At 26.5% G+C, this 26,632-nt stretch overlaps 2 protein-coding genes across 7 annotated transcripts; one reads left to right on the forward strand and one right to left on the reverse strand.

The window, feature by feature from the left end:
• Positions 1-2,201: 2,201 nt before the first annotated feature.
• Positions 2,202-20,567, reverse strand: LOC130674321 (phosphatidylcholine:ceramide cholinephosphotransferase 2-like). Of its 6 annotated transcripts, XM_057479616.1 has the most exons (7): positions 19,745-19,958; positions 19,400-19,542; positions 9,873-10,255; positions 9,578-9,785; positions 6,574-6,848; positions 6,327-6,502; positions 2,203-5,306 (listed from the first exon to the last, which is right to left on the reverse strand). In XM_057479616.1, the coding sequence occupies exons 2-7, from the start codon at positions 19,450-19,452 to the stop codon at positions 5,151-5,153; spliced, it is 1,251 nt and encodes a 416-aa protein (XP_057335599.1). In that variant the 5' UTR covers positions 19,453-19,542; positions 19,745-19,958; the 3' UTR covers positions 2,203-5,150. The 6 variants fall into 6 exon arrangements, with proteins under 6 accessions (XP_057335597.1, XP_057335599.1, XP_057335598.1 ...); XM_057479614.1 differs by lacking the exons at positions 19,400-19,542; positions 19,745-19,958 and adding an exon at positions 11,816-11,973 and having other exon boundaries at positions 2,202-5,306; XM_057479615.1 differs by lacking the exons at positions 19,400-19,542; positions 19,745-19,958 and adding an exon at positions 20,410-20,567.
• Positions 20,568-23,088: 2,521 nt separating this feature from the next.
• LOC130674819 (translocon-associated protein subunit gamma) lies at positions 23,089-26,239 on the forward strand. The gene is made up of 3 exons (XM_057480240.1): positions 23,089-23,362; positions 23,537-23,664; positions 25,717-26,239. The coding sequence occupies exons 1-3, from the start codon at positions 23,233-23,235 to the stop codon at positions 26,005-26,007; spliced, it is 549 nt and encodes a 182-aa protein (XP_057336223.1). The 5' UTR covers positions 23,089-23,232; the 3' UTR covers positions 26,008-26,239.
• Positions 26,240-26,632: the final 393 nt, after the last annotated feature.

Raw genomic sequence — 26,632 nt, forward strand, 5'->3', positions numbered from 1 at the left:
TACTGCTTTGAATATATTTACAATAATTAATAAGTAATAATAATTATAATAATAATAATAATAACTTTGTATCTACTAAAATATTCTAGTCTAACCAGATCATTATAACAAGTTTACCAAAAAATATCTACACGTAAAAATATAATTCGTATATTTTTATCCACATTTATATGCTTATAGTCATAATATATATTTATATATTAATAACGCACTAATAAGTGTGCGTATATATATAAACAATGTTATACTGTTTGATGATCATTGTTTAGATAATTTGTAAACATCAACGAAGCTCAGTTAAAAAAGCTTCAACATTTTTAATTTAAAAGTGTGTGCATTTCTAATTAAAGCTTAATGAGTTTTTATTAATTAACGCACACTTTTCTTGGTTTATTAAAACGATGACAAATATATAATAATAGTAATAGTGTATAATTAGAATTTCATTTTAGTTTCTTTAAATTATTTAGGACATTTTCAGACATCCTCCCCCCCACCCCCGATTTTTAAAAATATGCAATGACTCAAATTTCAAATTTCATAGTCGTATCAAAATTATGATCTAATTATCCGATGTCTCATAATTTTTGGAATCTTTTCAAAACGATGTTATAAAAAAAATATTTGAAAAAAATACACTTATAGTTTTTTGAATTTTCTACACGTGCATTTTTTTATTTTTTTTATTTTCTCAAATTAAATGATCGAAAAAAAATTCAAAATTTTTAATTGCCTGCTAACTTGAAAATCATAGATTTTACTGAAATTTATTTTTCAAATTTCGAAAACTCCCGACTGATGTTAACTGTCGGCAATTTTTGAAAAAATTCTATACCTCAGCGAAATTGCAACTCATCCATTTTTCAATTAACGCTTTAATTTTATTTTAATCATTTGGTAAAATTTGATACACTTGTGGCGGTCGAGCCATTGAAAATTTTCAAAAACTGTCTGAAAATGGCCTTAATTTTAAGTTTTTATAACGTGACATAAATTTTAAAATCAACGTACACAACAGTCTCATTGATACAATAAATTCCACAATTAAATTACAAACTTTATTACGTTGTACAGAAAAAAATTATTTTTTATACAAGCATTTTTTTATTATTTAATATTTCATATTTATTATACTTTTGGCTATATTGTGGATTGTATTGCTGTTATGAAAAATATATATACTAATTTATTATATGTTTAAATTTAATACAGCAAAAAATTATTATTTATTTATATATAAGTATATATGTATTTATAAATTTAGTTTCTTGTGCTAATTACGGCAGAATTTTTAATTCTTTGAAGATTATTTAACAGTCTGCGTTCAATTATATTTATATATATTTATATCATACAATATAGTGGTGCCAAAATATTATTTTTTTACTTAACCTCAAGTTAGCCGATGACTTTTTTTAATTGAATTTGTAAATAATTATATTGTTTATCAAAACTATTAAATTTATTGACAATAATTTCGTTTTGTTTGTTAATAAGCTATCGTCCCTAATGGTCCGCATGCCTGAATTTTCTTAGATAAGATTTTACTAGTCTTTAGTTAAATTATTAAGACACTGCACAATTTCCCGATTAGAAACTCCGATTGGAAAATTTTAATTGGATTTGATCGGAAAGATCCGAATTAATCCAATTTAAAATTTATCAGGAATCGGAAAGTTAATCGAAAAGAAAATGATTATTTTCTGATTGAATCCAATTAAAAAAATTCTATCCGAATCAATCGGAAAATCATTGAAAAAAAAATTGTATTTTCCGATAAAATTCGATTGAAAAATTTGTATCGGATTCAATTGGAAAATAATAGAAAAATAAATTTATTATTTTCCGATTAAATCTGATTGGAAAATTTCAATTGGAAAATAATTGAAAAAAAATTATTGTTCTCTTATAAAATCCAATTGATAATTTTAATTGGATTTAATCGGAATGTTTCGAATTGATCCGATTGAAAATTCATCAGAAATTGAAAAGTTAATCGAAAAGAAAATGATTATTTTCTGATTGAATCCAATTAAAAAATTTCTATCGGAATCAATTGGAAAATCATTGAAAAAAAATTGTATTTTCCGATAAAATCCAATTAAAAAATTTCTATCGGATTTAATTGGGAAATAATGGAAAAATAAAATTATTATTTTCCGATTAATTCTGATTGGAAAATTTCAACTGGAAAATAATTGAAAAAAAAACTATTGTTCTCTGATAGAATCCATTTAAAAAATTGCAATCTGATTTAATTGGAAAATAATGGGAAAATAAATTTATTATTTTCCAAGTAAATCTGATTGGAAAATTTCAATTGGAAAATAATTGAAATAAAAACTAATGTTCTCTGATCGAATCCAATTAAAAAATTTCTATCGGATTTAATTGGAAAACAATCGAAAAACAAATTTATAATTTTTCCAATCAAATCTGATTAAAATTTTCCAACCGGAATTAATCGGAAAATATTAAACACTTTTTCCATTTAAATCCGATTGAAATTCAATCAAATTCTTAGCGCACTTTGAAGAAATTCAAATTTAATTTTTGTTTCCGATTGAATCTGATTCGGTTTTAATCGGAGTTTTCAATCAGGGTAAACAATGCGATACAATAGAACATTAAACTGATTGTTTTAATTTTAAATATAAATATCACCTGCAGAACATCGAGTTCTTCAATTAAATAATTTTATTTTCAGTCAAAACTCATATTTTTTATTAATACATTTTCCTATAATTTGAGGTTAGAATTTTTACGAAACAATAATTACTAATTTGAACAATCTTACTGTTTCCTATTTTTTACACATAATTTAGACATAATTTGAACGTTTTGTAGTCAAGAATTTCTTCCCATCATATATTTAAAAAATATATAATATTAATTAACGTTAATGAACTTTTTATACTTAATGGTGGCCATCTTTAATTTAAATACCAACTCATATTTTGAGGCGAGTGTTTTCTAATGCAAATCCCACTCATATAAATATATATTTTGACACCATATATATATTTGCTATTTTTTATTTTATAAATTAAATTTAACAGAGTAATTAATAAGCGTTAGCTTTTAAATTATAAAAAGTAGACAGTAAGGAAGATTAGAATTTTATTTATTCATTTTTTTATAAATATTTAAAACTTATTAATTAATGCCTCATATATTTGTCATGTTTCGCATCAATTTAATAAACAACTCAATTATTTCTCGGGAACTCTGACTATTTCTAATTTTTAAATTCGAATCTAATGAGTGCTCAGATACTTTCACTTTGTAAAAAAAAAAAAACTGAATTCTAGTTTGAGCTCTCGGAAAAAATACTCATATATTTAAATATTTCTCCAGAATTTAAATATCTATTTACTATTTTAATATTTGGTCCCACAAAAAATTCCACGATCTAAATAAAGATTTCTAATTAGGACAGGTTCAGTTCTTTTTTTCAAACCCCGATCACTAATTTGAGTAGAAGTACCTTTGGGTCCACTGCTTAATTTTTATTTTAATTAATAAAAAAGTACACAAAAAAATAATTTACTTGCCCTAAGAAATTTTTCACTAGGAATTGAGCCAAGAAAAATTTCTCAGCGCAATTTTTTAAAATCCTAAATAATTTTTCATCATTCCACAGTAGGGTGGTCGTTAGAAAATTAAATTTTCTCAGGCGGCTCATAAAAAGTTTTTTTTTAGTGAAAAAATACCTGGGGAATTTGGTTTTTTCTTTTTAAGTAAAAAGAACACGTGCCGCAAAATCAAAGTTCATTTTTCGATACAATCGCGGTTTTTTTTAAATATCTCATGAAATATGCAGATTAAAGGAAAAAATCAGAGGAACAATTTTGTAGGAAATTAAATTCTTGACAAAAAAGGTCATGTTGATTTTTTTTATAAAATGCATATTTATGAAGATATTTTAAAATAACTTTTTTAGATCTTATCAATTGAGCATTTTAAGGATAACGAATGTTAGAAATAAAGTTTTTTCTTAAATATAGACAACTTCGTAACTCGTAACATATCAATCATTAATGCTTGTTGTAGTTTCTATATACTTAGAAAAATGTTATTTTCAAAATTTGTAATCCTTAAAACGCTCAATTCATCAGATCTAAAAAAGTTTTTTTAAAATATCTTCATAAATACACATTTTATGAAAAAAATGAACATGACCTTTTTTGTCAAGAATTTAATTTCCTACAAAATTGTTCCTATGATTTTTTCCTTTAATCTGCATATTTCATGAGATATTTAAAAAAAACCGCGATTGCATCGAAAAATGAACTTTGATCGTCCTGCGGCACATGTTCTTTTTACTTAAAAAAAAAAAAATCAAATTCCCCACGTATTTTTTCACTAAAAAGAAGCTTTTTATGGGGCGCCTGAGAAAATTTAATTTTTAACGACCACCCATTCCACAATGAAAAATTTTTTTTGCGTCAAAAAATCTTTTTTTTTGTGTCTAAAAAAAAACTTTCACTCCAATACGGTAATTAAAGTTTCTCTGAACGCATAACAAAAATTAATTGTCACTGCGCACACAACAAATTAATTTTTCAAATTTTTTAGTGGCCGAAAATCGGTACCTCTACCCTATTATTTAATATTTTAAAAATAATGTGACTTTAAATTTGAATATGACCGAGGAATATTCGTGAGGTTCTATAGGAATGTGGAAAAATTTTACTCAATAAAGCAGACTTATATTCCATCAATAAAAATTGTACGTGTATGTAAAATTTAAAAAAAAAGTTTGTATGTATAAACAGAAAAAAAAAATTTATCAGACAATTCAAGTGATAGTAGAGTTCCTGGAAAGTTTCCACATGACGATAATGTTTATCTTTGTAGTATGGTTTCAAATTATTATCATTATTTATTCATTTATGTTTTATTCTTTCTTTATTTATTTTTTTTCTTTAATTAATTCGCATACTCGTTAGTTACAAAACCACAAAATCACTCATTCGAGCTTCGTTCGATATTACTTTACTTAAAACAAAAAACTTTCTAAACCGACACTTACTTACTAACTTAATAATAAACAAAAAAAAAAGTAATTAATAATTATATACAATAAAAAAATATTACCCCACATTTAAACGTAAGTTAGCATCGTAATTTAAAAAAATTAACGAGTATTAACTATCACGGTTGGGATGCTTGGCAAGAAATCTTCTCGGCCATGGCAATGGCCAGTCATATTGTCTTGGTACAGTCGCACCAACATTTTTTTCGAAGTATCTAAACAATGGGAACCACCATAATCGTGCCAAAAAATTATTTGGTCCATATTGCTGTAATTAAAATTTTTTTTATTAATTTATGTACTTAAGTAAATATCATTTCATATTTTTATTAATAATTCGAATGACCGGTAGCTTAAAAACTCGGATTGTTCTGAAACAATCTGACCCTAACCTCAAAATTTGCTCAAACAATAGTCATATTATTGTATATTTGGGATAGTTGAATTACAGTTTAGTAAAAATTGATTATTTTACTCAAGGCCGGACTTGAAAACGTTTTATTTTGTTACTAATAATAATTTATTAACTAGAGTCTAGGCAGGAGTTGAGTAGATTTGTATCGAACTCAAATACTGGCCAGGATTAGATTCGAATCTCATCAACTCGGACAGTTGGTTTACGGAGAACTGAAAATTTCTTAAAAATTCCGACTTATTCTGGCGAATTCAAATTACGGTAAACTTACGGCACTTTAGGCAAAATTACGGCATGGTTACCGTAAATTTGCGGCAATCCTGCAGTATTTTACCATACAGTAGAGTATTGGATTATAATAAATAAAAATGTGACAGTTCCTACAGTAAAAAATGCCGTAAATAATCATAAATTTCCGTACTTTTGCCATCATTCACCATAAAACACCGAAAATTATCGTAAAATACGACAAGTTTGTCATAGGATACCGTATTTTTACGGTAAATTGCCGTATTTTTACCATCGGTCGCCCTAGGCCGCCGTAAATTACCATAAAATGCAACAAAATTGTCGTAAGGATGCCGTCTTTTACGGTAAACTTCGGCAAATTACGGGAATTTACCGTAATTCAGATCCATCAGGTTATCGAATGCCCCGTCTCCTTTAAAAAAATAAATGACACGCATGCGCTCTTACATTTACATGTAAATATACACATACACATACAAATATATAGCATCGAGTGGGGGTAAAAATGAGGAGAAGTTCCGAGTTAATGGAATTCGACTATACAGTTAAAATTGCAACAAAAGTAATTAATTATTAAATTATTAATTGTCATTAGAAATAAATAAAAAATAATTTTATTAATACCTTCAACTGCGCGTTATTTGCTAATGTGTGATAAATATACCACAATCGTGTTGTAACCCAATATGCAATAATAACGTCAACTGTGTAATGACAGTGTGCTATTAACACCATAATAACACCAAGAAATGCTGTTATTCCAGCAATCCAGTGCACTGGTTGACATCTTTTTGGTGAGTCTATAAATAGATATAAATAAATGTAATTATATATATGTATAGTTATTTTATCAATGATTGATAACACTTACATTCTTTGATAATCAGGTAAGAAAGTACAAGAACAACGGTATGACCGCTAAAAATAAAATCACCGCAGTAAGTATGCTTGCCGTTTATCGACAATCCAAAACCTGATATCAGTTGCAGTACACGTTTAGTTATAATAAGAGGCGTTGTATGATTTAATTTAGGACTACAGTAATATGTTTTACTAGACATTGGCAGGACTGTCACATAAAATGTTATACTTCTCATCATATACAATAGACCCATTAATATAAATATTCGTCTCACAACTATAAACCTAGAAAGATTATTATTATTATTAGTATATTTATTCACAATATTCAAAAATTGGCAACATTTCAATATTTATAATAAAGTCATCTGAGAATTTAAATTCGTAAATTATTATATATTACGAGACTATTTTTTATTAGACTTCATGGAAATTCAACTATTGCATTTGTTTTTATGACGTAACTTGGATAAAAGTTTGCTATGTTTTGATTCGTCAAGTAGATTCCAAAAATATCGTTCGTTCAAAAGTTTCTATACATTATTATTATTATTATTTTTTTTTTTTTATTTGTTCAAATGCTCAGAGAGTTATCCGACTCTACCGAAGGCCGCTTCTGAGCGCCTTCCGTTACTGCTGCGATGCTTCATCAACAAAACGGTCAAGTTCCGTTTTCTAAGTAGACGGAAGGAACCGAGGATAACAGCCTTTGGCATCCGCGATGCAGAAACTCAATGTATGATAAACAAGATGATATTCTATTGCAGATACAAAAAACTGTTTCATCCGATACTTCTATGCTTCATTCTTCTATACTTCGTACTTCTATACTTCACCGTCTCTATAGTTCGATATTTCTATACTTCATCATCTCTATACTTCTAAACATCTATACTTCAATGTCTCTATACTTCTATACATCTATACTTCCCTGTCTCTATACTTCTGTAAATCTAAACTTTACCGTCTTTATACTTCTATACTTCACTGTCTCTATATACTTCTATACATCTAAACTTCGTCTTTACACTTCTATACTTCACCGTCTCTATACTTCTATACATCTATACTTCAATGTCTCTATACTTCTATACATCTATTCTTCACTGTCTCTATACTTCTGTAAATCTAAACTTTACCATCTTTATACTTCTATACTTCACTGTCTCTATATACTTCTATACATCTAAACTTCGTCTTTACACTTCTATACTTCACCGTCTCTATACTTCTATACATCTATACTTCAATGTCTCTATACTTCTATACATCTAAACTTCACCGTCTTTATACTTCTATACTTCATCGTCTCTAAACTTCTATACATATAAACTTCACCGTCTTTATACCTCTATAGTTCTATACTTCACTGTCACTATATTTCTATACATCTAAACTTCACCGTCTTTATACTTCTATACTTCATCGTCTCTATACTTCTATACTTCACCATCTCTATACCTCTATAGTTCTATACTTCACTGTCACTATATTTCTATACATCTAAACTTCACCGTCTTTATACTTCTATACTTCATCGTCTCTATACTTCTATACTTCACCGTCTTTATACTTATATACTTCATCGTCTCTATACTTCTATACTTCACCGTCTCTATACCTCTATAGTTCTATACTTCACTGTCTCTATACTTCACTGTCTCTATACTTTTATACATCTAAACTTCACCGTCTTTATACTTCTAAACTTCATTGTCTCTATACTTCTATACTTCATCGTCTTTATACTTATATACTTCACTGTCTCTATACTTCTATACATCTAAACTTCACCGTCTTTATACTTCTATAGATCTATACTTCAATGCATCTAAACTTTACCGTCTTTATGCTTCTATACTTCACCACCTCTATACTTCTATACATCTATACTTCACTGTCTCTATACTTCTATACATCTAAACTTCACCGTCTTTATACTTCTATACTTCACCGTCTCTATACTTCTATACTTCATTGTCCATCTTACGACTTTAAATAAATTAATATTTTCTAATAGTATACTACATTCTAAAACTTATTATTATTGTTAAAGTTAAATTTTAAATTAAATTAACTGAAATCGATAGTTTTAAAATAGGCCAAACAAATATTTACATTATGCTTATGCTTATAACTTTTCTATGTTATCCATCATTCTAGGTAAACAAAGAAAAAAAAATCTACAAATACCCAACTAGGTCATAGAGTAATTTAACCTTAATCTTCAAACACGTCAATAAATTTAAATACATTTTTCAATTAGATAAAAAAACTGTCAATGTTGATATCAATTACTTTAAAATTTACAATCAGAATCATAAATCTAAATTGATAACCGAATAATTACTAGACCAAGTATTTATGCCGACAAAGATTATAAAAATTTGTGGATTTTACACAACAAAGATTCGAAAGTAAACCAGTAATTAGTAAAAATGAATGAAAAAATCAGCGTAACTTTTAATTCAATACAATATTTACCCGCGAAATTCAAACAAAAAATTTTCTAACCTCTTTTTTATGAATTCTTAATTCTCATTGGCCTATTCCGTCGCCATTTTTTATTTTATCTCAAACAAAGAATTTAACCTCACAATTTTTTTTATTTTGTTTGAATGCACGAGACATTTCATAAATTTTAAATAAATAAATTAAAATATTAAAATTTAAAAAAATGCGCGTACTCTGTTTCATTGATCGAAATACGCATTTTCAAATTTTCGTTCATTTATTCAAAAATTTAAAAAATTCCCGCTCGTCAGATGATGCTGAAGTTAGCAGATAATTACAAATTTTCTGAAAAAATAAAAACTAAAAATATGCACACGTAGAAAATTTAAAAAACTACAGGTGCAATTTTTTCAAATTTTTTTTTTTTATAATTTACTGTCCAAAATAAAATAAAAAAATTATTAGACGCCGGCTAACTTCAGTATCATCTTGTCAGTTACATCCACACTCATATTATTATTATAAATAATAAATATATAAAATATATGAACAATAGTTACCTATGCTTATGAAATATTACTAATAACGCAGCAGAATTAGATATAATAATAATTAAAATTTCCGAGACATCAAGTGCCCAATTTTGTGCTTCAATATTATCTAGTACAATATCTGGTAATGGATCAACACTACGATCCGGTACACGTTCATGTAACATTGCAAGTGATGTTGTTGTTAGTATAAAATTAAAAACCATAAATAAAAATGCTGAAAAGAAAAACAATGATAAATATAAGTTATTAATTATTTGTTTATATATTTATTTATTTATTTATTTATCAATAAATAAATTACCAAATACAGTTTTCCATTTCTCTTTTGGAAAACGCGGCTCTTCTCTCAGAGGCGGTGGTATATCAATTTTAACAATACCGCTACCATTTTGAATACCACTGGTATGACGCGTGTGACTTATATTATCTATTTTGTCATTATCATCTTCATAGTAGTCTGCGCTAGAACCAACGGCACCCCAACGGTCTTTACTTTTAGCTGGTGCTCCTGGTAGAAGCGGTTGTCGCTGATAAACGTCACTCGACTGTGCCATTCCACTGGTACTTCCATCAACTGCAACTTCAATGTCCCTGTCGTGATTCTGCTCACCGTTGCTACTTAATGGTCGATCAAAACTACCGTAATCACTGTGTAGGCTCGTTGCTTTATGGTCCAATACCATCCTGCAACAGAACAACAAATTATCATTATTATCATTTTTTTTATCACGTCATACAAATAATTATTATTAAATTACAAAGATTTTAAAAATATTAAGAGGGGAAAGGGATCTGAGATACAAAAAAAAGAGGATATTTTTTTTCAGAGTACCTTCGTTTTTAAAATTTTGAAAATTTGTGACATTATTAAGCATTATTCCAAGAATGTTCTCCTAAATTTTCAAAAAAAAATATTTAAAAACAAGCCAGTGGTAGTGGGGAGAGACGAGTCTAAAAAAAAAAGTCTCCATGCTGTAGGCAGGATAACTCATGACTGCTTCATTTTAAATAAAAAAACCAAAAAGATTTCTTTAGTACATAAATTTATCTTAGATTTGAACGAAAGATTTTTTTTTTTCACAAAATACTTATTTTTTAATTAAACAAAAGGAAAAATTTTTGGGAAAAATCAGATGACAGTAAAGTTAGCAGACATTTGAAATTTAAATAAATTTTTTTTTACAGATAAATAATTTAAAAAAAATATTTCTAAAAAAATACACATGTAGAAAATTTAATAAACTACACGTGCATTTTTTCAAAATATTTATTCTTTCGTTAAAAAAAAATCCAAATATTATTAAATGTCTGCTAACTTTATTGTCATAAAAATCAGTTTTTGATTGCAGCTTTACCAAAAATTCAAAAATCAATTTTTTGTTTATTCCTTCGTTCAAATCCAAGATAAACTGTACTAAAGAAATCTTTTTGGTTTTTTTATTTCAGATGAGGCAGTCATGAAATCCTGCCTACGGCATGGAGACTTTTTTGTGGTGGCTCGTCTCTCCCCCCTACCACTGGCTTATTTTTCAATATTTTTTTTTGAAAATTTAGGAGAATATTCTTGGAATGATGCTTAATAATGTCACAAATTTTAAAAATTTTAATAACGAACGTACTCTGAAAAAAAAAATCATAAAAATATCCTCTTTTTTTTATCAGACCAGATTTCCCCCTCAGGAAACCGCTGACTCAAAAGCGATAAATATGTAGAGTTTTGTAAATTATCCTGTAGATTATTTTATTATTTTATTAGTCAAGGTCAAAAAAAAAAGTTTATTGCTCATAAATCTTCAAAGCCTCTCAGTATTTTTAATTAAAGCTCATAAAGATAATCGCGTTTTTCTTAAATTAAAAAGAAGTTTCTATAGAAAACAAAATGGCCGCAAAGTTTAAAATGGCGGCAAATTTTTCAAAAGATGGCGGGAAAATTTGTAACCTCGAAAATAGAATTCAAAACAAAATTTTTTGCGTAATAAAATTATTTTGATCGCAGGCGGAAGTCTATAATTATTTCTACTAGAGGAAAAGCGAACCGGAAGTTAAATTCAATTATCGATTCAATGAATTTAAAATTACTGCTAAATTTAAACTAATTATCGTACGATTATAAATAGATATATAAAAAATGCGCGGGAATTAATATTTACTTTGAATATTCAAATAAATATTTAGACGTTTCATGCTCGCGGTTAATTTTCAGTCTAAAGTTAGCGGTTTCCTTGATTTAAAATAATTATTTACCAAGTATGTGGACATGCACATTGTTGTGGGCAACACATGGTCTTTATTTCTATACACTCATTATTATTATTTTTATTATATCTTATTTTGCAGGCGAATTTATGAACAGGAGTTAAGTATACTTTTGTCTTCATGGTTATTTCGTAACTAACTTTTACAAAACTAATTTACGTATTATATAGAATGTTATGATTATTGTAATTACTTTTTTTTTTTCAAACCTGTTTTTATCAATTTTAAACTTTAAATTATACGAATGTTATCAGCTCGGACACTGCGTACAGCAAATGTGAGTCAACTTCTATTCGAAAGATAGGAAATAAAACCGCACTTAGTAGTAAAAATAATTTTTAAAAATATTTTTGCTGTTTTATATTTTTTCCTTAATATAATTTTACGCGACGTAATATTTTTGTTGGGTAAAGGTAAATTATGTAATAATTATAACGGCGTAACGACTAAGACAGTCATGGATGTTGTAATGTCTATTTAAAAGTAGAAAAATTAAATAATGCTGGTAATTCACGTCTGGTTAAACGAATAATATTTTATTTTACGAATGACAATTGATACTCATTACTCATAAATAATATACAGACGTATGTAGACACGTATTAGTGTAAACTGTTATTTATGAGATAATATATATAAAGAATTTAAAAAATATATATATAAATTATTTTTACAGATGGTTAATACAAATACTTATACTCTAGGACAAATTATTAATAGTCAAGGATTTATTGAAATAATAATTATTTTATTATTAGTTATTAGTTATTTTTTATGACATTTTAAATATTTCAATGTCGTTATTTTTATAATTTAACCATTTATTCAACAGCAATAGAGAATTGACTATTTTTAAATAAATTTAAGTGTAGGCGTTTATTTTTTATCCATCTGACGGCAATATTTCCTAATCGTCTTTAAATATTTCGAAAGTATCACTATTTTGGGTGTCCATCTTACGGCGACTCGTAATTTTATGTCATTTTTACATACTGGTACCTTTCATCTTACGGCATTAACTTTTTAAAAAACATTCTCAGTCGATAATCCATCTTACGGCAATATTTCCTAATCGTCTTTAAACATTTTGAAAATATTACTATTTTGGGTATCCATCTTACGAAGACTTGCAATTTTGTCATTTTGACTACTGGTGCCTTCCATCTTACGGCATAAAATATTTTAAGATAAGTATTGAATAGTAATTAAACTTTTACTAGCCATCTTACGGCATTAGCTTATTAAAAAAAAATTTCAGTCGATAATCCATCTTACAGCAAATTTCCTAATCGTCTTTAAACATTTCGAAAGTATTACTATTTTGGGTGTCCATCTTACGGCAACTCGTAATTTTATGTCATTTTTACATACGGATGCCTTCCATCTTACGGCATAAAATATTTTAAGATAAGTATTGAATAGTAATTAAACTTTTACTAGCCATCTTACGGCATACTTTTTCCGTCTTTATAAACCATCTTACAGCAAGTAATATATCACAATTTAAAAATTTTCCCAGGTTTTTAAAAATGTTCTAATCCATCCTACAGCAATGAAATAATCTAAGAACATCCCAATTTCCATCTTACGGCGGCTAGTATTTAAACCACTACCTATAACTTTATTTTCCATCTTACAGCAATAATATTTTAGGAGACTTATTGAACACTCTTTACACATTTACTATCCATCTTACGGCAATAAATTACTCGGTACGGCGACCAGAATCCATCTTACGGCAATAAATTACTCGGTACAGCAGTCAGAGCCCATCTTACGGCAATAGATTACCCGGAGGGGCTATCAGAATCCATCTTACGCCATTAGCTTATTAAAAAACATTTTCAGTTGATAATCCTTCTTACAGCAAATAATATATCACAATAACTTAAAAATTTTCGCGATTTTTTGAATTTTTATAATCCATCCTACGGCTATTAAATAATCGAAGAACCCAATTTCCATCTTACGGCAATAATATCGACTAACAGAATTTTGTTATACTACTCGGACTTTAATCTTCCATCTTACAGCGATTTTTTCACGTCCATCTTACGGCAATAAATTACCCGGAGTGGCGATCAGAATCCATCTTACGGCCAAATAATATTTTCTAATCGACTAACAGAATTTTGTTGTACTTCTCGGATTTAAATCTTACATCTTACGGCGATTTTTTCACATCCATCTTACGGCAAAAAATTCAAATTATCGCGGTTAAAAATTTAAAAATAAAAAAATTCCCTCGTCTTAATAATTCAAAAGAAAACCTGACTCATAGCTACTTGAAGCGTCAAGTGTCTGAATTAAATAAAACAGTAATTTTAATATATTCCCGGGTGTGTCTCAGGATCGTAATAATTATTATCATTATCATTTAAATAACTCAAATTACAGTGCTATCAATAAAAAATACATATAAATTTCAACCTAGATTATGATAGCAAAAAACCGTGAAATCGATCTACTTACGGATCAGCCACCAAGATTGTCTGTTCGCGTTGCATGTTTACGTATATATACGTATAAATAAATAAAACAGATACTGTCACAAAACTATCCACCCATTTATCCACATATATCACAGTATTTACACATATATTTACAACAATATATAAATACAGTAGTTATTACTCATAATACTTTAATTTAAACGTTTTAAAAATAACGCCCATCATTCGAAACCAACTCGACTGTTCGTCTCATGTAAGAAATAATTTTACGTTAAACGCAGTCATAATAACAATAAATTTGAATTTACAAAGAATGTCAAGATCAAGTGAAAGGACAAAACAAGGTCTTTATCACTGAATAACTTAAATATACACACGAATATGATCCACAATCTACACGTTAAATTCAAATCGTATTTGAATCCATTGAATTTCCTACTCCGCAAAATACTCTAGAGTCTTAACTGCAAAAGATAAAGACTCCAGCCCGTGCAAGACTCAACTGAAGACTAGTATAGTCGCCGATGTCGACGTCGATGATGCGAAATGCGATGGATAAGGCAACTTCATAAGTCATTAAGTCCAACAACTGTACAGTTAAGGCTTATAAGAACTTTTTAATACTTGGTATAGAAAATAGATCACTGATGATGAGGATGAGGATTAACCGCGGTCACTACGCGTCGTAATATTTCAAACAACTAAACCGAGAAATACTCAACAACTAAACGTACTCATGGCTCCTTATGAGTACACATTTATTTTTATGTACGTACTACTGCCTTATCATTCAATACAATCAACGCTTCTCATGCTTAAGGTCTTACGACATCAAAACATATATATGTATATATATTACAAGTACAAATATCTATACAAAATCTATAAACGTAAGCGGTCAGAGCTAATTTTGTTTGCGTTATCGTTTATTTAAGCTATCGTACAATCATCGTACCCCCACTTTTTATTTACGAGTATGTATTTATATATATGTGGAAATATATGTGGAATATAGTAACAGTTACTAGTTATTTAATCGTGTTTTGGTATTTTTTTACACTCGGTGATTTAATTATGTTGAGGCCGTACAGTTTCATTAAAAGTGAATGCGAGGTATTAATTGACAGCTGATATGTATAATTTAATTTAAAATTCCCGCGGTTTATTATTTTATTTTATTTTCGTTATTAAGAAAAATAGAGGCAATGATTTATAGTTTTATTTTTTTTATTTTTTTATTTGCTGGAGTAAAAAAAATAAAAACTCAATTAAAATTTAATTAGTTACGATATAACAGTAAAAAAAAAAATGATAATTAGATTTTAATTCCTGAATTAAAAATATTTTTTTATTTTACTTGATAGTTAATTTAATTAATTTTAGATTATAATTTTTTGTTAATTATAATCGCGTTAATGCGCGGATAATTGATAAATCTATTGAATGTACTGAGTTGAATTACTCTTCCGGCTGGCGGATTTAATTTTTTAAATTTTTGTTATCGTGGTTTAATGCGGCAATCTTATCTGTCCTAAATCTTATTGATTTTGATAATTGTAATCATGGAATACTTTAAAAAACGGACGTTAAAAGTTTTTTATTACTGACGTGTAATTTTCTCGTGACTTTTTTTATTAAATATCTCAAGGATAAATAATTAAATTTTTAATCTGGAAATATTTCAAATTTTTGATAATAATTTTGGAGCTTAAAAAAAACAAACAAACGAATGATCTTTTCGCGCGCATTTTTGAAATTTGAATTGATTGAAGACGGGAGATCAAAATAAATCCATGTGGGATTGCATGGAAACCCATAGGAATTAATATAGGAGTGTGAGGATTTATATAAGAATCCATGGGTATTTGGATTTTTATATGGGAAACCCTGATTAAAAATACTCATTGAAAAGTATTGAAAATTATTTAAATTCTTTCAATCCATACGGAGATTTTGAAAAATATTAAATGGAATTTAAATTTCGATCATTTGAATACTTAATAATTCTTATAGTGGAATTCAAAAGTATGAAAAGAATTCAATCTTCCATCATTTTAGAAAAAGATTCAGAAAGATTCGAAAATGTGAATTCATTTAAATTTATTTAAATTCAAGTCATAACTCGAAATATGGAACTATTTTAGTATTGAGAAAGATTCTGAAAAATTGAAAATTCTCAATTTCATTAAATTCTTTTCAATCCTACACTCGATCCAAAATATGGAACTATTTTGGTATTGAGAAGGATCAGTAAGATTGGAAAATGTCAATTCATTTTAATTTATTTAAATTCAAGTCATAATTGGAAAAATGGAACTATTTTGGTATTGAGGGAAATTCATAAAGATTTAAAACTGTCAATTAATTTGAATTTTTTTCAATCCCACACGTGATCCGAAATGTGAAATTAATTTGTTATTGAGAAGTATTCAAAAAGATTTAAAATGTCAATTCGTTTGAATCTTTTTCAATCCAACTCTTAACCCGAAATATGGAACTATTTTGGTATTGAGGAAGATTTTGAAAGATTGAAAACTGTCAATTTATTCGAATTTTTTTCAATGCTCTTCGTAACCCTAAAATTCGAAACTTTTTTGCTATTGACGAGGATTCAGAAAGATTTAAAATACCAATTTATTCGAATCTTTTTCAATTCTTTGGAAGTTTAGAAATTCTTATATTATTTTTAGATTCAATATAATTGAAAAGTATTAATTTTATGTCCAGATGAAAACCTTGTGCTATAGAGTTTATTCAAAAGTATTCAATTCTCATCTTTTTCAATACTTTTTAATGAGTATTTTTAATCAGGGAATCCATATAGGAAACTGAGTACCTGAATTCCCATGGGGAATCTTCGTAAAAATTCCCATAAAAATCCATACTAAATTCCCATATGGATTTTTTATGATGTACCCATATAAAAATTTATATCAGTCTACGCTGGATTTCTATCGGAAACCATAGGAATCTAGGCTGGATTTCCCCATGGATTTTTTGAGAAAGCCCCAATTAAACTCCTAACTCTTCCAATGATACCAAATTTAATCCGTTTTATCACCGAGGGATAAAATTTTCTCCACTCTCTCAACAATAAATTTTACACTCAAGTATTTTTATTACCGACCATAATTTAATTTACTAAACTTTTTTTAATTAAATCAAGGATTTCTTACTTAATTACCCGACTTCTACACGACTTTTTTAGTGAAATAAAAAAATATTCTAGTAAAAAACAGCCTCCATAAATTACTAAATAATTGCCTCTTATTAACGGATCTTAATTAATTAAATTTAATTCAATAAAAAATTATAGAGATTTAGATTCAAAATAAATCTTATGACTCTATGACTTGACTTGTAATTGGTATTTGTACATATATATATTTTTACACATATGTATATACATCTATACATATTTCCAGTTCAGTTGTCAGTGTAAGTTGGACAGCGAACAGTAACATAAGTGAGAGCGTAAATTAGAGCAACACCACCCGACAATTTCATATATTAACTGTTCATATATCACGTGTTATATTCAAGCGATCGATATACACTAATTTGGTTATTCATGTTGTTATTATAACACACAATGTCATCACATCCACACATATATATTAAATATAATGACATATAAGTATTATATTTAATGATTCATACCATCGGTTATTCATTTTTCCTCATGTGTCATTTTTTTACCTCAAAAAATTATTTTTATTTTTAATGACTCATTTTATTTAATAGTCCATTTTTATTGACGTAAAATTTTCATTAAAAAAAAAAATTCTATTAAAAAAAATGATAATCCAGAAGTTAGCAGACGGTTAACAATTTTTGGATTTTTTTTTTCAATAATCAATTGCAAAAAAAAATGCACGTGTAGAAAATTAAAAAAACTAAAGGTGCAATTTTTCAAATATTTTGTTTTTTTATAATTTATGGGTTTTAATGGAATTCAAAAATTATCGACTAATTTCAGTATCCGAATTTTATGACTCTGGAGTTAGTAGACAATTAACAATTTTTTTTTTGACAGTAATTTAAAAAACAAAAACTAAAAAAATGCACGTGTAGAAAATTTTAAAAACTACAGGTGCAATTTTTTGAAATAATTTTTTTTTTTAGCATTTATGGGTTTTAATAAAATTAAAAAATTATTAGACTAATTTATGATAGTAAAGTTAGCAGACATTTGAAATTAAAAAAAATTTTTTTTAACAGATAAATAATGAAAAAAAAAAACTATTTCTAAAAAAATGCACATGTCGGAAATTTCATAAACTATACGCGCAATTTTTCAAAATATTTTTTTTAATGTTTGTTTTTTTGTTAAAAAAAAATCAAAAAATTTTTAAATGTCTGCTAACTTTATTGTCATGACTAATTTCAGTATCCGAATTTTATGACCCTGGAGTTTGCAGACAATTAACAATTTTTTTTTTACGTTAATTAAAAAATAAAAAAATGCGCGTATAGAAAATTTGAAAAACTACAGGTGCAATTTTTTGAAATAATTTTTTTTTTAATTTATGGGTTTTAATGGAATTCAAAAATTATTAGACGGATTCCAGGATCCGAATTTTATGACCCTGGAGTTAGCAGACAATTAACAATTTTTTTTTGACGTTAATTAAAAAATAAAAAAATGCACGTGTAGAAAATTTGAAAAACTACAGGTGCAATTTTTTGAAATAATTTTTTTTTTTTAACTTATGGGTTTTAATGAAATTCAAAAATTATTAGACTAATTTCAGTATCCGAATTTTACGACCCTGGAGTTAGCAGACAATTTACAATTTTTTTTTGACAATAATTAAAAAAAAAAATATGCACGTGTAGAAAATTTAAAAAACTACATGTGCAATTTTTCAAATATTTTTTTTTTTTGTAATTGATCATTTTTTTTAAATTTCAAAAATTATTAGACATCAGCGAACTTCAATATCATAAAAAATTACGTCGTACTTAAACCGTTTTGCTTTTGCCAAAAAAATTTACGTCATATCTAAAAAAAAACTCAAAAATCCTAGTATATAAATAAAAAAACTCTACGTATATGTACATAAGTATAAATATAAATAAATAAATATCAATACCTTGTTATTAGACATCCCCATACCTTGTAATTACAGAAGGCAATTCAACCTTGACAGGTAATCTTAATTTATGCATTTTATTTATAATAAATAATAAAAAATTATTAAATATATATAAATATATACACTAAGACACTAACTCACTGTGCAGTGCGATAAATAATTACTGCAAAAAAAAGAAAATAAAAATAATAATAATAGTAACAAAAAAATTATTAATTATAATCAACACGTTTTTAGTGCGTGCGCAGTCATGTGATTTATGAAAAATGATAAAGCACTTTGCTGATATATTTATAAATAAATAAATATATTAATAAATTAATTATTAAATTAGTAGTTATACATTTTTTAACACAACAACTAACCAACTAATTGCAATTAAACAAAAACATCGATGAATTTTTTGAAAATACACAGACACTTTGTTACTTGGATCGCAATTCGGAAGCTGATCTATGACGCAAACTCACAGAAGTTAATCACTGACATTTTTTTTTATTTTTTTTAATAACCGTTAATTTATAGCGACATTTCAACACGTCTGATATTTTATCTTAATACACTAGTACATATATATATGTATACTTATATATTTTGTTTTTTATAATTTATGTAATTGGTAGTAAATAATTGCCGTGAATTTTTTTAAATAAAATAAATGGCACTGTATTATTTAGGAGTTTAAATATGGCTGCTAAACTCCGAGGGTGCCAGACAAAATTATTTACAACTTTAAATATATATAAAATATATACATATATATTGCAACTATTTTTCTCTAGTTATAACACAAGTACAATTTACTACCATTTACAATAAACTAGTCTAGTGAAATGTAAATGTTTATTTTTAAATCATTGCTGCCAATTTCAAAAAAGTTCCCGCGCTTTGCGCATGTCACGTTTTATTTAAATTCCCTAGAATTAGCGGTAAATTTTGAATATTTAAATTACACATTTTTGTAATTCGTTTATTAATATTGATATTATTATTTTTATATATTAATATATATATAAATATATATAATTACCTCAGTAAAGCTTTTCTCCAACAATAATCAGTCTCAATTACCAGCAATTGTAATTTCATTATATACGTAGACGTTGCGCCGGACATGGAAGAGTCCAAATTTAATAAATATATATTTTTATATATTATAACAATAAATTTATGAGTAATTTAAAAATAAAATATTTGACACTAAAAAAAAATCTATTTTTTAAAAATTCAAACCCTTATAAAAGGGCCCATACGAACACTACAAGATTTGAATGAATTTTAAAAAATAACTTATAATTTTTGGAGGTTTTTTTGTTATAAAATTTTTAGTATGAAAGAGTAAGAGATTTAAAAAATTATATATTTATTTGCAATAATAAATAGACAATAAGGCAGTGATGGAACCGCTCGCGCGGATTCACTACTAAGGAAAAAATTCAGGGACGAAAGTCGACAAGCCTTGGAAATAAGGGTCAGTAAGAGCGCAAGCGCTTGCTCATAGATCGAATTTTTATCCCAACGGCACACAGATACCTGTACTGACACATTGACACCCGTAACAATTGTATTATGTACCCAGGATATATGTATATATATATAAATAAATATAGTTATGACGTCATTGGGAGTTTCATTCACGAATGTTCCACGCCCACGCGACACAATAGTCATTACTGCACTGATTAGATAAATAATGGAATTACTTTTTACTATTTTTATTATTAAATCAATTTTTTATTTATCACTTTCATCGGTCAGTTTTATTTTGTTATTAAAAACCCGTTTATTTTTAATTTCCCAATAATATTAATAAACAATTTTAATTACTTTTTAATTGTTTTTAAATTTAGTTGCATTAATTCAAATTTTATTTCTGTTTTTGATGTCAAATATGTCGATACTGAAGTTAGCAGACGTCTAATAAATTTTGGATTTTTTTTTAGACGATAAACTATAAAAAAAAATATTTGAAAAAATTGCACCTGTAGTTTTTTGAATTTTCTATATGTGCATATTTTTTTTTTTTTTTTTTTAAATTGTTGTCAAAAAAAAATTGTTAATTGTCTGCTAACTCCGGGGTCGTAAAATTTGGATATTGAAATTAGTCTAATAATTTTTGAATTTCATTAAAACCCATATATTCAAAAAAAAAAAAAATATTTGAAAAAATTGCACCTGTAGTTTTTTAAATTTTCTATATGTGCATATTTTTTTTTTTTTTTTTTTTTTTTAATTTATTTGTTGAAAAAAAAAATCCGAAAATTACTAATTGTCTGCTAACTTTAGGATTATGTCGATAGTGACAATTAACTTTATTATTTTTGATAGGTTTTGATTTCAATTCAAAAATGTTTTTTAAAAAAAAAATATATGATATTGTGGCTTTTTTTAGAAATTAATCTATAATAATTATATACTATAATTTAAATAATTAAATCTTTATCGCAAGTAAATTACTCAAGGACTTTGAATAATTAATTTTTAAATTTATCTCATTGCAAAATATTTAAATAAAAATTTGAATTTGAGTGATAAAATAAATTTCAAGGGAAGGAATTTTTTAAAATTTCATAATTTTTTCAACTGATTTTATTTTGTTAATAAAATCATCTGCTCTGAGGAAGAAAATAAATAATTTAATCCTACAAGCTGAGATTTATCTCTTCGGAGTAAAAAATTAAAAATTTTAATATATAATTTATTTACATGGAATATAGTGGGCACAAAATCTGGAGGCGTGAGTTAATTTTAGGATAATTTGTATGTTAATTAAATGGACACAGAAATTTATTATTTAGATAAGAGTGGTTTCATGTTAACGACAAACTATGGCCTTATTTTAAAAGACCGAAATGTGGAATTGATTTTAAAAAATTTATGACATCTGTAAAAAAATCTTTGAAAAAATTTTGACTTCGAATGATCCTGAAGTTAGCAGACAATTAACAATTTTTGAATTTTTTTTTTTCAATATATCAATTGCAAAAAAATAAGATAAAAATATGCACATGTAGAAAATTAAAAAAGCTACAGGTGGAATTTTTTAAATATTTTGTTTTTTTTTTTAATTTATTGTCTAAAAAAAAAATTCAAAAATTATTAGACGTCAGCTAACTTCAGTATCATGACTTCTAAACTTCAAAACTTCAGACGTCAAACTTTTTTTAAACGATTTTCAAACTTTTAAAAATTCAATGAAAAAAATAGTAGACTTTTTTTGACTCTCTATTAAAAGCTCTCGGTTTCATAACTTTTTTTAGTGCAAAATACATTCAGAAAAAGTGAATTTTGAAATTTTTTAGCATATCTTAATAATATCAAAATATACATTGACTTTTTCCGCTAGAATTTTAAAAATTTTGTCGTTATGTCGCGTTTTGAAGTTATAAATTCTCAAGACTTTTTCAAAAATTTTTTTTACACGCGTAATATATATAAGATATATAAATTTTCAAATCACTAAGACGTCAAAAATTTTCAAAATCGACTTACAATGTTACTGTACTACACAGCCGTAAAAGTATAACATGAAAAATATGTGAATCTGTAATTATTAGAATTCAAATTTTTCGCGCCAAATATTGCTTCCGTTTAAAAATAAAAAAAAAGCAAATAATCATGGAAAGTGCTGCCACGTTTAAGAATGACGTCTCCGTGGACACGTTGTCAAACGTCATTCTACTCCACATTGTAAAAAGTAACTTGCGCATGCGCACACTACAAATTTATATCACCGACAAATAAAAGCAACACAAAAATCAGTTGTTAGTACGAAGTAACAATAAATTTATAAATCTAACAAATACTCAATTTTTATAAATAAAAACTCATAAAATATTTAAATAAATTTAAAATGTCGGGAAAATCAAAGGCGTTTACAAAAGAAGAAGAACTTTTGCTTCAAGATTTTTCACGTAATGTATCAACCAAATCGTCAGCATTGTTTTACGGAAATGCATTTATTGTATCAGCAATTCCTATCTGTAAGTATTCATTTATTTATTTATATTATATTCAAAATTAAAAATTTCCTTAATTAATATAAAAAAAAATATATTTAATTTATTGTAATTAAATAATTTTATTTACTTTTATCATAAGTTGAGGTTACTCCAATCCCAACATATTGTTTAAGTATCATATATTTTTGATTGCAGGGTTGTTTTGGAGAATTCATTTAATTGATTTGTATTCAAATGCTATTTCATTTGTATTGGTGACATTAATCAGTACATATTTAATGTCACTGGCATACAAAAATACTAAATTTATTTTAAAACATAAGGTAATTATTATAAAATAATAATTAGTCATTTACGCACACCTCAAGTGCGAACGCGCTGTATCTTTTATTTTATTTTATTTATTAATATCAGACGTCAATTGTCTATATACAACTGGTTACAATATATATGGTTACAAATATAAGGAAAACTATGATTTGAAAAGAGAAACATTTTCAATTATAATTCAACTTTGACTTCTTTGACTGAAGAAAAAAAAAACTTGATTAATTATTTAGATTTTAAATATTTGAGTGAAAAACTGATAGAGATCCACCAAAAAAATCTATGTCCGAATTGAAGTTGACTGGATTAGCTATTCTATTGTACGGTCCATTAATTACGTAGTTTTTGTTAGATCTTAGCGTGTTAATTATTCGATTGCTCCTGAGACACGGTTTATTACAGACTACCAAAGCCTGCTAATATATCAGGCGACTCGATCAATCCATTGATGGTTTTATAGAAGAAGATCGGGTCAGTTATTTGTCTTCGAGTGGATTGATTATTGATTTTAAACTTCTGGCGCAAATCTTCAGTTGTAGGCAGGGCCCTTAGGCCTGATGAAATAGGATAGAGGTCTTACGACCGAAATTTTTTTTTTTTACTAATTCACTCATGTTATAATCATCTCTACACTTATTTTTTTATTCTAAAATGGGTTAAATTGTATACTGGTATAGAGGTAATTTATTGAGGAATAATTCCAACCCGGAATTAATGTAGCAGGCATCAGATAAATTTAAAATTATTAATAGAGTAAGTAATTAATAATATTAAATTTAAAAAAAATGCACATTGGAAAAATTTTTAAATTAATAAGTGCATTTTTCCGAAATATTAGTTTTTTAATTAGTTACTCTATTTATTGATAATTTTAAATTTGTCTGATGTCTGCTACATTCACACTCATTATTAAGTCGATTCATTACTCCATTGATTTAAAATGAAATATTTTAATCCAAGAAACCAGTCGACTATCCGTCATAAGTAGACAAGATTTTTGTCTTAATTTTTAATTGAATTATTCAAATGTTTGATATTGCCGCGAAAATATTTGTTTTTTCATAAAACTTTTCAAATAAAAGTTGTAGGAAATTTAATTTTTTAAAATAAATCTCTCGTATGATTTTTTTAAACCATCAATATTTTCACCGTAATTCCAAAATTAAGTTTCATAATGAGTGATTCTAATTTTTGTTAATCACAAAAATCTTAATTTTGAAATTACGCCTTTTTTATTGGTGCTATGAAAAAATTATAAGGAACATTTTTTTTGTAAAATTGAATTTTGAACAACTTTTATTTGAAAAGTTTTTTGATACGACTATTATTTTCACCGTAATTCCGAAATTAAGATTCATAATGAGTGATTCAAATTTTTGTTAATCACAAAAATTTTAATTTTGAATTACGGCTTTTTCATTGGTCCTATGAAAAAATTATAGGGTACATTTTTTTTGTAAAATTCAATTTTGAACAACATTTATTTGAAAAATTTTTTGATACGACCAATATTTTCACCGTAATTCTGAAATTAAGATTCATAATGATTGATTCAAATTTTTGATAATCATAAAAATCTTAATTTTGAAATTACGGCTTTTTTATTGGTCCTAAAAAAAAATTACAAGAAACATTTTTTTTATAAAATGAAATTCCCTACAATTTTTGTTTAAAAAATTTTTTTATACGACCAATATTCTAGCCGTAATACCAAACATTTCACACCATTAATTATTAATTTTTATTTTTAAATTGAAGCAAAAATTCTGGCCCCAGTCATAAGCCTGGTCTAGGAGACAGGGTAAATTTTTCTTAAAATTTCAGTCTTCCATTACCGCGCGTTTAGTTTTGTTCTCTACTCGTTATAAGCCTGCCTATTATGGGGAGAGACATTACGGATAGACTTACAACGGGTAGTCGACTATGACTTTGAAAAAATATAATAAATTGCTGTGTGAACTTTTGGATTTCCCATTTTTTTTTGTTAAAAAAATAAAATTCGAAAGCCTGTTTATTTAAATAATAAATTATTTAAAAAAATTTAATAGATTGCAGTGAAAAGAGAAGATGCTGTGACCCGCGACATGAGTAAAACATTAGCGGAAGACAAGAAAATGAGCAAAAAAGAAAAAGACGAAAGAATACTATGGAAGAAAAATGAAGTCGCCGATTACGAGGCAACAACTTTCTCACTATTTTACAACAACGCACTTTTCTTGGCAATTGTCATTCTATTATCTTTCTACATCTTGAAAACATTTACACCAGCATTCAATTACATTTTGTCTGTCGGTGGTACGAGTGCACTACTGGCTCTTCTGTCAACTGGATCCCAGTAATGAGTTAATTTATTTATTTTAAAAAATTAAATTAATTGATCTTCCTATTGAAATTGTAAAATTTTTTTATAATAAATAATTGTAATTGTTTATAAAAAAAATTTTCTTAATTAAAACCAATTACGTAAGAGTACAAAAAACAGACGATTGTTTTCGCGGATGTAATAAAAAAATTTGAATTATTTGTTAATTTTATTTGACAAGTGATTTAATAAATTTATGATTTAAATGATTTATTATTGTCATATTAATACTTATATATATCTGGTAAATTCACAAGTTTGTTTAAATCACAATAACATATTTATATATGTATGATGTTGATCTAAGTGACATTAAATTGTTGTCTTGCCAACAGTTTCGTCAATCAACAAAAGCGTAAATGCACACAGGTTGTAAGTGAAAATACAATTTATATATATATATCATATGTTTTTAAACAAATCCTAGTAGAAATACACATATATGATGTTATATTATGAGGACTTGAGTTTAAGTCAAGCCAACAAAATTTAAACTTAAACTTTCCCAATCAGTGGCGGAATTCCCAGTAAACAAATGTCTTCAAAAATTATTACTATCGTTTTTGAGTTATAAATATATTATTCTGCGACTTAAATTTATT

This window comes from Microplitis mediator, chromosome 9, assembly GCF_029852145.1.
Source record: "Microplitis mediator isolate UGA2020A chromosome 9, iyMicMedi2.1, whole genome shotgun sequence".
Classification (NCBI taxonomy): Eukaryota; Metazoa; Arthropoda; class Insecta; order Hymenoptera; family Braconidae; genus Microplitis; species Microplitis mediator.